Source organism: Anomaloglossus baeobatrachus, chromosome 5, assembly GCF_048569485.1.
Source record: "Anomaloglossus baeobatrachus isolate aAnoBae1 chromosome 5, aAnoBae1.hap1, whole genome shotgun sequence".
NCBI classification, from domain to species: domain Eukaryota; kingdom Metazoa; phylum Chordata; class Amphibia; order Anura; family Aromobatidae; genus Anomaloglossus; species Anomaloglossus baeobatrachus.
The window spans coordinates 338734457-338750974 of NC_134357.1; the positions used below are offsets into that span (position 1 = coordinate 338734457).

The 16518-nt window shown below is 51.1% G+C and overlaps 1 protein-coding gene across 2 annotated transcripts in view; it reads right to left on the minus strand.

The window, feature by feature from the left end:
• ARHGAP40 (Rho GTPase activating protein 40) overlaps window positions 1-16518 on the minus strand; it is a 149169-nt gene that overhangs the window by 65168 nt on the left and 67483 nt on the right. The window contains exon 1 of one of the 2 annotated variants that reach the window (XM_075347555.1): window positions 15553-15931. The exons of the other annotated variant lie outside the window; for it this stretch is intronic. Coding sequence (XP_075203670.1) covers window positions 15553-15686 — 134 coding nt within the window. The 5' untranslated portion in view covers window positions 15687-15931. Of the gene's footprint in view, window positions 1-15552; window positions 15932-16518 lie in introns of those variants that run through there. 2 annotated transcript variants of the gene reach the window in all.

Here is a 16518-nt window from a genome sequence, read left to right on the forward strand (position 1 = left end):
ACTACGCTTTACGCCTGCAAACCGCTCTTCGCACCCTAAAGCGGGTAGACACTATCAATGAGGCGGACAGCAACAAGATGCTGGTAGAGCAATTTGTGCAGGGGATGAGGTCCTCTGAGGATCGCAAACAGCTCCGGCTGTGGGCCCTGGAACACCCTGATGTGGACTTTGCTGTGTTAAAGGAACGGGCCATTAAAGCACTGCAACCCCCAGCTTCAGAAATCTCGGAGCCAGCCCCGTGGCCAATTGAGACAATTCCAGTCGTGGTGGCCCCTGCTCCACCAGCCTCTCCAATGCCTACAGCTCCCAGCAGCACAATAGAAGAACTAGCAGCCCAGGTCCGCCGCATGGACGGAGACCTCGCCAAGATTCTCGCTGCACTCCAACCTTTGACCAGATCCCAGCCTCCACCCAGGATACAGCTCGCCGACAGCCCTGAGGATGTTCCCTGGATGCAGCGGAGAAGTGCTAACAACTCCCGGAACAGACCTCCAACCTGCTACAAGTGCAACAAGCCTGGCCATTACTTCCGACAGTGCCCGTTAAACGAGCAACCCCTGGGGCCACGGGCCAATCCTCAGGAGTAGAACCCCGTGGCCCCCCAGACTGGCGGGACCGGTATATCGGTGCCGGCCCATCATCCCCGTGGCTGTGGACGGCATACCGGTGATGGCTCTCTTGGACACTGGATCACAGGTAACCACCATACCATACACATTATACCAGCGGTATTGGGGGACAGACGAGCTGGCACCCCCAGATACTAGTATAACGCTGATTGCTGCTGATGGACTCCCATTGACCCAAGTGGGGTATAAACAAGTGGCTATGACCGTGGGGCGAGCTGAACTGCAACACCAGGGTATGATTGTGATCATGAATGAACCCAGTGACCATAACCCGAAGATAGTGCTAGGAACCAATGTGATGGAGCACTGTATGGGTGATGTGTTGGCCCTACTGCAGCAGCTGGCCGCCACGGCGGCGGGGAGCCGACAGAGCTGTGCAGCGTGAGATCAGAGCCTTGATGTACCGCCAGCATGTAAACTCAACAGGAGGAGAGATTGGTGGAGTGAGAGTGATGGATGCTGCTCCATTGATTGTACCCCCTAGGAGTGAGATGATGATTTGGTGTAGAGCGGCAGTAGGGCCTCAGGGGCGTGACTACCCTGCCATGATAGAACCCATGCCCTTCGAACACTGGCCCATCGTAATGGCTGCCCGAGGGGTGGTAGATGTAAAGAAGGGGAGAGTGCCCGTGAGGGTGCTGAACTGTGGGGAGGAAGAAGTCAGGCTTCCCCGGTATGCCACCCTTGCCAAGCTGCTCACCCTAGATCCCCACACGATCAACGAGGCAGCTCCCCCAGTCTCCCCACCTACTACCAGCACTCACCCGCCCCAAGGGGAGTTAAATGAGTGGCACCAACAGCTACACGTGGGCACTGACGATACCCCTACACATCACAAAGAAGGGGTGTACAGGGTGGAGCGGGAGTATGAGCAAGTTTTCAGCAAACATCCATTAGACTTTGGGCAGATTAAAGGGGTCCAACACCACATCCCCACCGGTGAGCACCGCCCTATCAAAAGAGGTACAGGCCTATTCCCCCTGCGCATTACCAATGCGCCAAAGATATGTTGAGGAACATGAAGGAGGCAGGGGTTATTCGGGACAGCTGTAGTCCCTGGGCGACCCCGTTGGTGCTGGTCAAAAAGAAGGATGGCACCATGCGGATGTGTGTGGACTACCGGAAGATTAACCAGATAACGCATAAAGATGCCTACCCACTGCCCCGTATTGAAGAGTCTTTGGCCGCACTGAGAACTGCAAATTACTTCTCTACCCTTGACCTCACCAGTGGATACTGGCAAGTGGCAGTGGCACCGGAGGATCGGGATAAAACCGCCTTCACCACCCCATTGGGGCTCTGTGAATTCAATAGTATGCCGTTCGGGCTGTGCAACGCCCCGGGAACCTTCAAACGGCTGATGGAGTGCTGTCTGGGACATCTAAACTTCGAGACCGTCCTGTTGTACTCGGATGATGTGATTGTGTACTCCCAGACGTATGAAGCCCATCTGGAGCACCTGGCCGAGGTGTTCGCGTCCCTTGCTAAATACGGGATGAAGTTGAAGCCCTCCAAGTGTCACCTGCTGAAACCCAGAGTGCAGTACCTGGGGCATGTAGTGAGTGCAGAAGGTGTCGCCCCCGACCCTGAGAAGATCACTGCCATCCAAGGCTGGCCGAGACCAATGTGACATAGCGACCACCAACGTGGTAAATGATCGCTATATGTCACAGTGGAGAAGGTATCTGCGATATCTAGACGAGAAAGGTTGCTATGGGACTTGTAGTCCACAAAGGCTTCTTGCTACACATAAGGGTCAGGTTCCCTTTAATAATCCCAAGGTGCTCTGTAGGGCTGAGGTTCACAGACCTCCACCTGTGGGTGTGGCTGGAGGGGTTAAAGCAATCCAGTCTCAGAACCTGGGTGGAGTGTGTCTAGGGCAGTCTAGATAGAGACTAGCTCTAGACTTCCAGCGTGTGTGCTGGGAGAGAGTGAGAGCAGAGCCGAGAGCTCTGCATGGAGCAGCTTGTGTGGAGGCTGAGCACAAGGCTCCGATATTAAGTCTGAGCCGAGACTGAGGTGAGTGCAGCCAGACCAGGGCTGTAGGGCCGAACCTCTCCTGGAGGAGACACAGACCCGTGGTCTGCAGAGGGCCCTGGGGCCGAGAAGGAACCTCAGCTAGAGGTGTCTGCTGGCAGGTGCCAGAGAGTAAGGAAAGTGGTTAACTTCCACTATGAACTTGTAATAGAGTCTGCTCTACAAGCTGCAGAGCCGGACGCCTGGAAAAGCTCCAGGCCGGCGTGGGGCGCTTATAAGTTTGTGGACCCTCCTGGAACAGCCGAACGGGGCATCGTAAGACAGTCTCCTACGGCAAGGGGTGCCTGTGTGACGGTGACCCGTATGGACGGTGCATAACCCGGCTGTGTTCCGGAGGAATTTACATGTACAGCAAGGACAATAAAGCTGTTTGAATCGGACTATTTGAGTCACGGCGTCTTTGTAGTCCTGGGGGACCCCCACCCCGCTACATTATGGTGGAGAATGCGGGCATGCAGCCTGGTTGCTAGGGGCAACGGCATAGGACATATTCCTGTGGATACGGACTGCTTGCTGTGGATCGGCGGGTCCACGAAAATTTTTTGAAGCGGTTTGCGGTGGATCGGCGGGTCCACGAAAATTGTCTGCGCACTCAAGCAGCTGGCGGTGGATCGGCGGGTCCACGAACAGGGACAGCGTGCTCCAGCTGCTGGCGGTGAATCAGTGGGTCTGCAGTGGTGAGAGACCAGTGACTGGAGGTTCCAGGCCAGCCGGAATTGCGAGGCCCTGCTTGGTGAGCAGTGATACACCACAGGCTGGAGACCCGGGTTGTACGGGCGGTATAACCCAGAAAGGTTAGTGGTTCTCTAACCCCCCCCCCTGTCTTTGACCACCGGGTATTACCCATTGGAGCGCCCCTCCTGTTCCTCTTCTCCTTGCAGCATGGAGGAGCTCCTGAACCAGCTGCTACAGAGTCAGCAGCACCCCCAGCAGGGGCCAGGAGGTCCAGCGACAGCTGTGGGGGCTGAAAGCCAAAAAGAGGGATTGGTCCCTGCGGACATTGTGGAACAGCAGGAGCTGTCAGAGTGTAGCGATGTCGCAGCCAGGAACCAGTTTGAGCGTTCCCTTCGGGGGCCAGTATGGACACTGGCTGCCCAAGGAGATAAGGGCGAACAGTGTGAACTGGGGGCTAAGGACATTGCATGGAAACCCCAAAAGGGGGCGGAGTCCCAAAAAGGGGTGGTTGCCCAAAAGGGGGCGGAGGCCCGGAACGGGGTAGTTACCCAACAGGGGGCGGGACCCCAGAAAGTGGTGGTGATCCACAGGGGGGTGGAGCATTCAGGGTCCGAGCAGAGGGATTATAGCAAGGGGCAATGGGATTCGCCTTACCTATGTCCTACCTGCGGTATAGGATATCCATCCGATGTGAGGCCACAGAAGTGCTCCATGGACTTGAATGGGCTAAGTGTGTCTGGTCTGTTAGACCCGGTTAGTCAGTTGACCTTAGTGAGACCCATGTCCGATCTCCATTTTATGGTGGGTGAGACGATAGAAGGACGTTGTGTGCATGGGACCACTAAGGAATATCCTCTGGCCAGGGTGATGATTCAGACGGCCAAACGTATGGGGCGCCCTGATGTGGGTGTAGCTCCAGATCTGCTATATCCGGTTGTCATAGGACAGGACTTTGAGTTCTTATGGGACTTATGGAAGACAGAGGCCGGGACCGATTGCACAGGAATAAGTCGGCTCCTGTCTACGGAAGCCTCTTTTCCGCAAGAGGATATACAGGTTCCCGGTGGGACATTGAGGTACACTGAGGAGGAGGTACCTCCACGTAACGACAGTCCTAAGTTGGGGGTGACCAAAGCTAATGGGGGACAAGCCCAACTTAGCGACATGACCGTTAAAGTAACCAATGGTAGTGTGACCGTTGAAAACGGGAGAGCTCTAGACAAGGGGTACGACACCTGGTTAAATGGGGGGGGTGGTAGTCCAGAACACCAGGGGGAGTGACGTTGACTCCAGAATAGACCCTGACGTTTCTAAAGTGACAAATGAGTACAGCGACAGACAAAGGAGCAGAGAAGGGAAATCCTCCTCCAGTCGCCGACGGCGCAACTGGCGCAGAGGGGCAGAGCTAGCTACAATCTACGAAAATAGGGACCAGGTAGAGACCGGGTCCTGTATTTCTGCCCACAGTGCGGATTCCCTTCCAGAATCTGAGTGTGCAGAGAAGGTTGAGAAAGGCACGTTGCCGATAGCAACTGCTAATGTAGAGTCGGACAGCAAAAGCATGCAAAAGGAGGATGGGACTGTGCTGGAACTGACACATTGTAACAACAGAATTGCAGGGAAAGAACCGACCAAAGAAGTAATGGCGGTGTCTTCTATAATCTCCAAGCATGAAGCTGGTGGTCTGTCGGATGAAAGCGCTGTAGGAGATGACATACTACAGAGTAATATAGGAGAAGTAAACCTAGACAGTATTGGTGGAGTAAAAATCCACAAAGGTCCTGGTGAGCGGACCAGTAAGCTACCCAGTGTTGAGGTGCTGAATGTTGAAAATGGTGCCAAGGTTCTAAGAAGAACAGAGTACCGTGCTGAAGGGAGTGACACCCTGGCAGAGGGTGTCCCTGCAGAGATCCAAGAGGAAGTTGGAGTGAATGCAGTGAAGTCCCAGGACACGGCTAGTGCTATAAAAATGGAAAGAGCCTCTGAGGAAGAGGTGAAAATCGGACATAAGGTCTCATCAGGAGCCGAGAACCTGACTGACTCAGTGGGTAAGACCAAGAACATGGAGGAAGACAAGAGACCTCAGGACCAGTCTAGTGTCCTTAACAGTGAAGGAAGCAAACCAGTCTTCAAGTGCTGGATAGACGTGCCAGAGGACTTAAGAGAAGCCTGTGCCAGTGAGAGGGTGCATGAGAGATTCCAGAAGGCCGTAGGGGCCTGTAAAGTGTACTTTGCCGCGGAGACTAATCGGTTGGTGGTGTGCTCTTTTAGTGACGTCACAAAGAAGCGAGTGGCCATCCTAAGTGACATGCACCTCCGGTGTCTTCGTACGAAGTTGCTCATCACTGCCAGGAAGGAGGCAGAGGCCAGACGCTTGGCGCAGCTGACCACAGGGTTTCAAGAAGTGGTGGTTGTGAAGACAACATTGATCGGGCTGGCATTGAGAGCGCTAAGAAATAACATTAAGAAAGCCAGGAAGGTTCCAGGGGTTACAGCTGTACACTTCGAAAAAGACAGCGGAACCTTCCGTATCTATGGAAAAACTGCAGAAGCGGTGAAGACCGCTCGACGGTTATTAGAGTTTGTTGAAGAGAGCATCCAAGTGCCCAAGGAGATGGTTATGAGGCTTATTGGAAGACATGGAAGAGCCATGCAGGAGATGGTGGATAAAACTGGCGTGACGAGAGTAAGAATTGATATTCATAATGAAGCCAGGATACCCTGTGAAATCGGTATGGTTCCCGGTGCCATTGCGGGAACGACAGATTGTGTTGCAGATATACGAGTCCTCCTAGAATACCGCCTGGGATACCTGGATGACTTAAAAACAGTTGAATTTAGAAAGACAGGGAATTGCGGACCAACTCCGCCAAGTTGGTGGGGGATGGCAACCCTATAGAGGCTATGGACCCGAAGAGGAAGGTAGCTCGCTCGATGAACAGGTTACCTCAGAGGGCGAAAGAAAGTCTGTTGATAAAATAAGCCGGGGTCACAGAGGACCCGGATATTTATCAGGCTATAGTATGGACTCTGAAGGGTCTCCGTCCTGCGAGACACAATCTGAAGGACTGAATGAAAGGAGGGCTGCAGCGTCAGCCAAAGACGCTGACAAGAAGGTACGCTATCCGAGACCCAGACGAAGATGCCCGGGTAGAAGAGCCCGTGAGAGAGCGGTGAACGGCTCATGCGGACGACCTAGTTATGGCATTTCGCCTATCATCTCCTCGCAGAGGCTCCTCAATAATGAGGCCCCTAGTGGTCGGGTTAGCTCAGGGACTGACCGGACAATGGTGCCGACTAGGGGAGGATCTCCCTCTTGCACAGACCTTAGGCGAGAGCCTTGGAGGGATGGGTCTGGTCGGGGACCGTGTCTGGGAAGTGGGTTTCCTGTGCCGGCTTTGGTGACGGACGGTCTGGCGACGCCGGAAGCTCGAGGGTGTCCTGAGGGGCCCTCTTGCCTGTTAGCGCACAGTGGCCCTGATGCCCTGTCTCGGGGCCCCTTGAGGGTATAGAGTGTTCAACCCTACAAGTTTGAACAGAGGGGGGGGGATATGTGACGTAGCGACCACCAACGTGGTAAATGATCGCTATATGTCACAGTGGAGAAGATATCTAGACGAGAAAGGTTGCTATGGGACTTGTAGTCCACAAAGGCTTCTTGCTACACATAAGGGTCAGGTTCCCTTTAATAATCCCAAGGTGCTCTGTAGGGCTGAGATTCACAGACCTCCACCTGTGGGTGTGGCTGGAGGGGTTAAAGCAATCCAGTCTCAGAACCTGGGTGGAGTGTGTCTAGGGCAGTCTAGATAGAGACTAGCTCTAGACTTCCAGCGTGTGTGTGCTGGGAGAGAGTGAGAGCAGAGCCGAGAGCTCTGCATGGAGCAGCTTGTGTGGAGGCTGAGCACAAGGCTCCGATATTAAGTCTGAGCCGAGACTGAGGTGAGTGCAGCCAGACCAGGGCTGTAGGGCTGAACCTCTCCTGGAGGAGACACAGACCCGTGGTCTGCAGAGGGCCCTGGGGCCGAGAAGGAACCTCAGCTAGAGGTGTCTACTGGCAGGTGCCAGAGAGTAAGGAAAGTGGTTAACTTCCACTATGAACTTGTAATAGAGTCTGCTCTACAAGCTGCAGAGCCGGACGCCTGGAAAAGCTCCAGGCCGGCGTGGGGCGCTTATAAGTTTGTGGACCCTCCTGGAACAGCCGAACGGGGCATCGTAAGACAGTCTCCTACGGCAAGGGGTGCCTGTGTGACGGTGACCCGTATGGACGGTGCATAACCCGGCTGTGTTCCGGAGGAATTTACATGTACAGCAAGGCCAATAAAGCTGTTTGGATCAGACTATTTGAGTCACGGCGTCTTTGTAGTCCTGGGGGACCCCCACCCCGCTACACCAACCACAGTGAGGGAAGTAAGGCAGTTTCTGGGTCTGGTGGGGTATTACCGGCGCTTAATCAAGGGGTACACAAAGATGGCTGCTCCCATGCAAGATCTCCTCGTGGGACAGACCAAAGGTGGTAGACCCATCGGAGCCCCACTGGTGTGGGAAGAAAGGCATGAGGAATCCTTCTGCCAGCTGAAAGTGGCCTTGACCGGAGAAGAGGTCCTAGCGTACCCTGACTATGGCTGCCCATTCATCCTATACACAGACGCCAGCAATGTGGGATTGGGGGCAGTCCTGTCCCAGGTTCAGGACGGGAAGGAAAAAGTGATTGCTTATGCTAGCCGAAAGCTCCGGCCAACTGAAAGGAACCCTGAGAACTACAGCTCCTTCAAACTCGAGCTCTTGGCACTGGTATGGGCTATCACCGAGCGGTTCCGCCACTACTTGGCCGCAGCAAAATTCACCACTTTCACGGATAACAATCCGTTGACTCACCTGGACACGGCCAAGTTGGGCGCGTTGGAGCAGCGGTGGGTGGCCAGGCTAGCCAACTATGACTTCACAATCAAATACAGGGCTGGTCGGGTCAATATTAATGCTGATGCACTCTCTCGGATGCCCCACTTGTCAGAAGAAGGGTGCGAGGATGACGACCTCGAAGAGATCGAGTTGCCTGCATTTCACCAGCCACCAACTGAGAAGGTACATGTCCACCAACAACGGGTGAACCTGGTTCCACTGCCCAGTCAGGAGTGTCAGGAAGCTCAAAACCAGGCGCCTGCTGTCCGCCTCGTCAAGACCCTGGTAGAACAAGGCGTTGTTGGAATGGACCCTGCCGCCCCAGCTGAAGCCCAACGCTTGTGGAAGGAACGGAACCGGCTGTATCTACATCAAGGGAAGCTGTACCGTGAGCTGATCAACCCGAAGACTCATGAGAAAATCCGCCATTTGGTTATTCCCCAAGCTGATGTGCCCACTGTTTTGCAGGCATACCATGATGGTGCCGGACACTTCGGATGGAAGAAGCTGGAGATGCTGTTGAGAGAGCGGTTCTATTGGAGTGGGATGCGGGAGTCTGTAGAGGCCTGGTGCCGAGAGTGCAGTCCTTGCACGCTGAGGAGGAAGGACGAGGCCAGCCAGAGGGCGCCCCTACACCCGATCATTACACATCAGCCGCTGGAGCTGGTCGCCCTGGACCATGTCAAGCTCACCCCCAGCCGAAGTGGGTACGCCTACGCGTTGACCATAGTAGACCACTATTCAAGGTTCATGGTGGTTGTCCCAGTCAAGGACCTAACTGGTCGTACTGCCGCTAGAGCGTTCCAGGCTTATTTCTGCCGACCACATGGATACCCAGAAAATGTGCTTACTGACCAAGGCCCGGCTTTTGAAGCAGAGGTGTTCCATGAGTTCTACCAGTTGTACGGCTGTAAGAAGATCCGGACCACCCCTTACCATGCCCAGACCAACGGCATGTATGAGAAAATGAACCACTTGGTCCTGGGACTCCTCAAGACGTTACCGCTGGAAGAGCTGAACCTGTGGCCAGAGAAGCTACCCGACTTGGTCGATATGTACAACAACATCCCGTCCAGCTCAACGAAGTTCACCCCAGCATATCTGATGAGGGCTTGCCCCGGCCGACTGCCGGTGGACCTCGAAATGGGATTGGAGGCCCCAGAAGCACTCCCTTCGACAGCTGAATGGGAAACTCGGCGGAGGGTACAATACCGGCAGATTCAAGAATATGTTCAGAAGAACTTGAGTCGGAGTCGGGAACTGCAGGAGCAGCGCTTCAATCAAAAGGCGTCTGCTGCCCCTTTTCAGCCCGGAGATGTCGTACTGAAGCGGAAGAGGAGAACCCACAAGCTGGATGATCAATGGGAACAAAACCCGTACGTCATACAGCCCACAGGATGGGAAGATGGGAAGGACTACCAAATCAGTCGTGACCAAGGGGGCACTTTGGCCACGGATTCCCGGGACCATCTGAAAAGGTGCCCACCAGCCTTAAGAGCAGCGGCTGAAGTACCGGTTCCCCTACCAGCAGAAAAGGCAAAAGAGGTGATCCACACTGCAATGGGAGACTTCCCAGCGGACTGGCCTACACAGAACGGCGCGGTGATTCTTCCAGTGATACTGTTCCCACAACCCGTGGATGAAGAAGTGATGGAAGCGGTCAACCGTGAGTCAGTGCCAGTGCCCAGGGATGAACCTGTACCCAGCTCCCCTATGCCTCCGCCTGCCTCACACGATAGCAGGGAGGAGGAACTGATTGTTCCCTCTACCCCACTGCCTAGCCCTACTTACACAGGACCCCGGAGGTCCACCCGTCCCAACCTAGGTAGACCCCCACTTAGGTACAGGGAAACCGTCCTTTAAAAGGGGGGGGGGGGAGAAAGTCTGTGTGTTTAAAAGTTTGCAAAAAGATGATGTGATGATTACCGAACAGTCACCTGATTCAGCGTGATTTGGAAAACCGTCCGTTGCCGGCATCATTGTCCCCGTGGGGACCATTCAAAGTTGTTTGCATGAGGAACTGCTCATGGACAAGCCCATGAACTTGCAGGGCAACCACAAACGTTAAGTGGCATGTAAATAAAATTTGTTTGTTGCAGCACCGTTACCGCCTCCGGAGAGGCAGGTTGGAGGGAGGGCCCGCAGTAGAGCAGGCTGGGGCCCAGCCACCACAGGAACCGGTGGCTACCCTCTGGAGGGGAAGGACAGATCCCGCTCGGATAATTTGGTTCAGGACTGGGGTCAAGGGGTGCTGCCTGTTTTCTAGGGGCAGCATCAGGGCCAGGTTACTTGGGTGGGAGAGAGCGGCAGCCGCAACCGTTACCGTAACGTTTAAGAAATGTGCCTCCCGATGTGGGATGATGTTCTTTTACTTGTATGTCTGTTACCGTTTTTTTATCTTTTCAAAAAAAAAAAAAAAAAGGGAAAATAAAACCGGCGTTGGACGGGCAACCCGAGGACGGTCTGCGTTTTGCTAAGGGGGAATGTGACGCCCTGGGCAAGCCAGGGGTCACAGGTCACAACACCACACACACCCCACATTCCCTGCAGGAACACCTAGGTCAGACCAGAAACCCTTGTTGCCTTCCTCCAGGGGCTGATGTCCACACCAGGGGGTGGGCCAGGCGGTTGGCTCCGCCCACCGAGGAGTTCACAGCCCTGGAGGTGGGAAAACCAGGCAGATAGATATAGAGTCCAGTGGAGTCGAGAGTAAGAGTTGAAAGTGTGAGGAGTAAACAGTGAAGTAGAAGGAGAAAAAGTAGAGAAAGAGAAAAGTGACAGCAAGAAGCCTGAAGTTAGTCCGGGTGTGTGCCCCGGACTGAGACAGCAAGGTTGACAGACGGCGGTGACCGTCTGCAGGAGAGACTGCTTGGAGGTTGCCGAAAGGACCGTGGACGGGTGGTGACCCGGCGGTACCGGAGCGGTATACAAAGAACAGTCAGCACCATTGGCAGGGGCCTTTCGGATCCCGGCAAGGCTAGGAGTCGCCGAATTTGCCAAATTCGTCAGTGAAGGGGACCTTCGGGTCTCCCAGCAACAAAGTCCCGATTGAAGGCAACCGTTCAACCGTGAAGGGGAGACACCGCCACCGCCAAGGCACCAGTTTCCCAGGGCCAGCGCCTGCGGGCAAGAAAGGGGCTCCTCCGGCCCATATCCAAGCTGGGGAGCGGGTTACCGGTGGGAATCCATCGCGACCAAAGAACCGTACTTAGGTGCAGGGAAGTGACTGTCACCGCTAACTGCAGGGAACATCAGCACCGTAGCCGTCCGAGGGACCCGTCCAACCAGCCGTTTGTTTACCGTGAACTGTGTCATCATTCTTGGGCTGAGTGAGTACCTCCGTGCCGTGCGGCACAACGCTACCCCTGCGTTCCTGCACCTCCACAGGCCCCATAACCCACCTGTCCACCATCCCAACCCCATCACCGGGCCCCGGGACCAACCAACCCCCTACCCACGGAGGGGAGAACTAACAACTTTGCTGCTCCTTGTCACCGCTCCCGGGATTCCCATACAGAGCAGCGGTGGTGTCCCTACAATCACCACAACCGTGGGTGGCGTCACGGACAATAAACTATCCCAACAACCAAAACCCCCCTTTCACTCACGGGCGAGGAGCGTCGCTCGAGTCCCCGGGATCCGGCCCATCGCTCGAGCCACCGAGCAGCAGCGGGCCGCAGCAGCAGCCGGACCCGAGCAGTGGGAGAGCGCAGCGTCCCCTCCTCCGCCCGCGACATATTCCTATATTTTCCCTAGAATGAACATATACGTATGGCCACACAGCACTTCAATTCACAAAGATTGTGTATACAAGACAACATTACACTAGTGTATACTTGGCACCATGGATGACGTAGAGTTATGATCAGTGCACTTCTAGTAAGATGCACATCATTTAGGACACAATATGGGCTTATTGTCAGGTCATATCATTTTTTGGGAATTCTCAGAGTTTCTTTATTAGAAATAATCAGGCCATTCAGTTTCAGAGCTGATCATCACAGGGTTAAAGTAAACCATGATGTTATATGTATGAGTAACTGCTCTGTGCATGTCATGCGGAACTTGTTAGCATTGTATGGCGCCTCATTGTTTTCTTACAGTCTTCACTGACCCAATTGTGAGAACACTGCATTATAGAATAAGAAGCTCTTTGTCTTAAAGGGATTTTCCATTACGTGGACAACCCATCCTCAATTCTTATGTCCTTCCCTCCAATAAAATAGCTGTAGATCATGTAGGTGAGTGTAGTTAACAGCACACTTATCAAAATAGCAGAGGTCAACTAAGGAGCCCCGGAGTGACCATGTGCAGGACCCAATGTTAGGGTTTGCCTCTAGAAGTGCCCATATATATTAAACTGAAGTTGATTCAAATTGATTACATCAACCATAACTGTTAATTGTATGAAAAGTAACTGTAGACTGTTGCATCACGAATACATGCAATATGCACACTGTCATGATTCCCCTGTATTTCCCGTGCTGACAAGACTCTGCTTCCCCACATTCCCTGTTGAGAGAAGATAGATGAGGCTAGTTGACACATACCCACAAATCGCATTCTTGCGTTGACGTGACCACCCATTCGGATAGGCTATACAGAAGAATCGTTACAGTGTGAAGATTGCACACTGTCATGACAAGGCAGTTTCCAGTAACAGTGATGGCTCACTTTTCTTCGTAAACTTGAAATCCTCTTTAACAAATGTTAGTTTTAGCCAACTAGTGACAGTCATTGCCTTGAGTAAGGATCACTGAAGAACACATCTTTTATTCACAAACGATGGAAGGCCATGGCCAGATGGTACAATCAGCTACATGCGGCTAAAACTTCACCAGTCAAGATGACAATTTCCTAACAATTTGGTTTCACAATCATACAACCATTAGCTATTGTAAAAAGTAGGAAGCGGTGTCATCACAAGCAGGTTTCAGCCAAGAAAGGTACTGTGACAGCACAAGTAGGTTTTGGTTAGATGCTGTGCTGTGACATCTGTGTCTCAGTCAGATGTGGCATCCCAGGGATTTTCAGTTACGCTGCTGGGCCATTACAGATGGGTTTCAGGCACGTAAGATGCAAGGACATCACAAGTCACTATAAGGCAAGCTGATGTGATTTCAGAATATCTTAATTGACTGAACCAGTTGCAATGTCACAGCAGTTCCCTAACAGTAATGCACTAACGATTCGAGTAATTTACCCACCATAAACCTACTTGTGGCATCAGAAGTTGGTTTCCATCTAATAACTGACATCATAAAATTTACTCATGTAATGTCAACTACGGTTGACTCACTTAAGCATCTGTTACATCCAAAGTAGAAGAGAAAATTCCATCATCAGATCTTCACTGTAAGGCCTAAGCCACACGGCGAGAAAATCGGTGCGAGTGGAGTGCGATAAGTGTGAAACAACTGAAAATATGTCTTATATTCTAGGTTCTTCAAAGTAGCCACCTTTTGCTTTGATTACTGGATTGCACACTCTTGTCATTCTCTTGATGAGCTTCAAGAGGTAGTCACCAGAAATGGTTTTCCAACAGTCTTGAAGGAGTTCCCAGAGATGCTTAGCACTTGTTGGCCCTTTTACATTCACTCTGCGGTCCAGCTAACCCCAAATCATCTCGATCGGGTTCAGGTCTGGTGACTGTGGAGGCCAGGTCATCTGGCGTAGCACCCCATCACTCTCCTTCTTAGTCAAATAGCCCTTACACAGCCTGGAGGTGTGTTTGGGGTCATTGTCCTGTTGAAAAATATGTGATGGTCCAACTAAATGCAAACCGGATGAAATAGCTTGCTGCTGCAAGATGCTGTGGTAGCCATGCTGCTTCTGTATGCCTTCAATTTTGAATAAATCCCCAACAGTGTCACCAGCAAAGCACCCCCACACAGTCACACCTCCTCCTCCATGCTTCACGGTGAGAAAAAGGCATGTAGAGTCCATCCGTTCACCTTTTCTACAAAGACATGGTGGTTGGATCCAAAGATCTCAAATTTGGACTCAGACTCATCAGGTTTCCTAGCAGCTATTTTACCATGAAGGCCTGCTGCACAAAGTCTCCTCTTAATAGTTGTTCTAGAGATGAGTTGTGTCCAAACTTTTGGTCAGTACTGTATGTGAAAAAATTGGTACCTGTGTCAGTGTTTGAGTCAGTGAGTCATCAGTGAATCTGCTTTTACCATCAGTGTGTCATTAGTGTTTTTCATGCTGTAAGGGTTAACATGGGAAATTCAGGGATCCCTGTCTTGTCAAGGTCCCATATGTTGTTTATTTGCTATGTTTGTTTAAGCAGCAAGACTTTTGTTTGGAATACAAAGTCATGCAGTCTGGTATGCCCCTCCTCTGACACCTCACTGCCAATGTACAATCTCTGGTGTGGGTGGGACAGCTCTCAGTTCTGTTGTATGCATAAATCTGAAAATTCTGATTGTGACACAATGACTGCACCCAGTAATCTAAGTGATACATCATTGGATTCAGGATCTCTTTGCCAACATTATGCTGATGAGGTAGCAAAAACCTGCTGACAGATTTGCTTTAAACTTATTAAATTACCAAACTTCTCCTATAATTTGCAATTAATAATAAACATTTACAGATCATAGACTGTACATGGATACAGTATGCATTTTTTCATGTATGTATAAACTTATTGGTCCTGGTCATCCATGCAGCCGGGGAAAGAAAAAAAAAAACAAAAAACAAAAAAAACAAAAAAACAACTTATTTGTGAATAGAACCATAGGTTATAATGGGTACGTATAGTATCTATGGAAAAAACTGGTACCACATGGATGTCTGAATGAGGCCTATGGCAAGTCGGGGGGAGATTGACAACCCATATATTCAATATAATACACATTTCATGCTCTTTCAGCGTGTATTTACAAGAGATTATCTGTGCATTCGTCTGCAGTTTATTCATGGCAAACATATGGAATATGATGAAATCCACATCAACTTCTGCACAAGAATTCATATACTGTGAATTTAATCTTCACGTCCTCTTGATTTCCACGCAACATGTAGAATAGGTTTGTTGAAAATATTGTAATACGGGCAAATCTGCAGTGATCACACCCTTAATAGGATTCTTATGCAATTTACTTTGCCTTAATCAGACAATTCAGATACACTAAACAGCCATAAAATAGGTTTCTTTTTTCTACCCTTTGGATTGCTGCTCAGTTTCCTCCCAATGAGCACTGCCTTTCACGTTACAGAACACAAATCAGTTGACACCACACATCATAAGCGCACTGTAGAATACAAGCATATAGAAACCCCATAATGTGCATGAACTGGTTACCTGTTTGACAGAGGAAACAAGTGTGTAGAAAGAAGAATTTGGGGTCTTGGTATCCGGGTAATAGGAAACAATGAGGCATCTTCTGCCTGCTCGAGAGAGTCCACACTGTGCGATGGCGACATTTTAGAATCCATTCACAAGGCTTGTAGGCGGCAGCGGCAGGCACCAAGCAAAACAGATTCCATCACGGGAAATTGTGAACATTATAAAAACAGGTCGAGCCTTTCATCCCATTCTATTTCTTCAGTACAAACGTGGGAAAAAACTCCATGGTAAATAGGAACTTTAAAAAAAAAAAAAAATCAATAAAGTTTTCTCCAGCTGCCTTCTCTCCACTCCTGCGCTGCTGTACTGGGAACTTGCTATACTGGTTTTACAGCCGTTCCATTTCGGGCAATCCTTTTGCAATGCCTACATGCCAGAGGGCGGAGGTTCTGTATCCACGTGGAAATGGCATATGCAGGGTGTGCTAGATTATAGGGTGCAAACAAGGGCATAAGAGGCGCCAGGCAAGTGGGCTCCATTGTGAGTCCCTAATAGTAAAGAAGATAGAAGGTCCAGTATTGATTTACTTTTCAATAAGACATCACTTTTTATTCTATGGTGCGGTATACATTTAACAGAATAGGAGGCTCTGATTGCACCAATGTATAAATACCTTAAGGCCCCCACACATTCAACCAACATTGTACTAAATTAACAACTTCATCCAAATGGATTCATCATTTGGTTCTTCAGATGACGAGCAACCAACTTTTGGGAGAAAAACGCTTGCCCTACATCAATTAGGCATATGTGATATTTTCATATAACTATAAGCAGTTCTGTGTGTATATTGCTAATCCCTGCCTAACGTCCCTGTATACACTAGCATAGATAAAGGGATCTTTAGAAAAAGTATTTCTAAAGATCTTTTACCGTATGCTAATGAGCGAGACGACTAGTCCCAGGGCGTTAGTTCCCCAG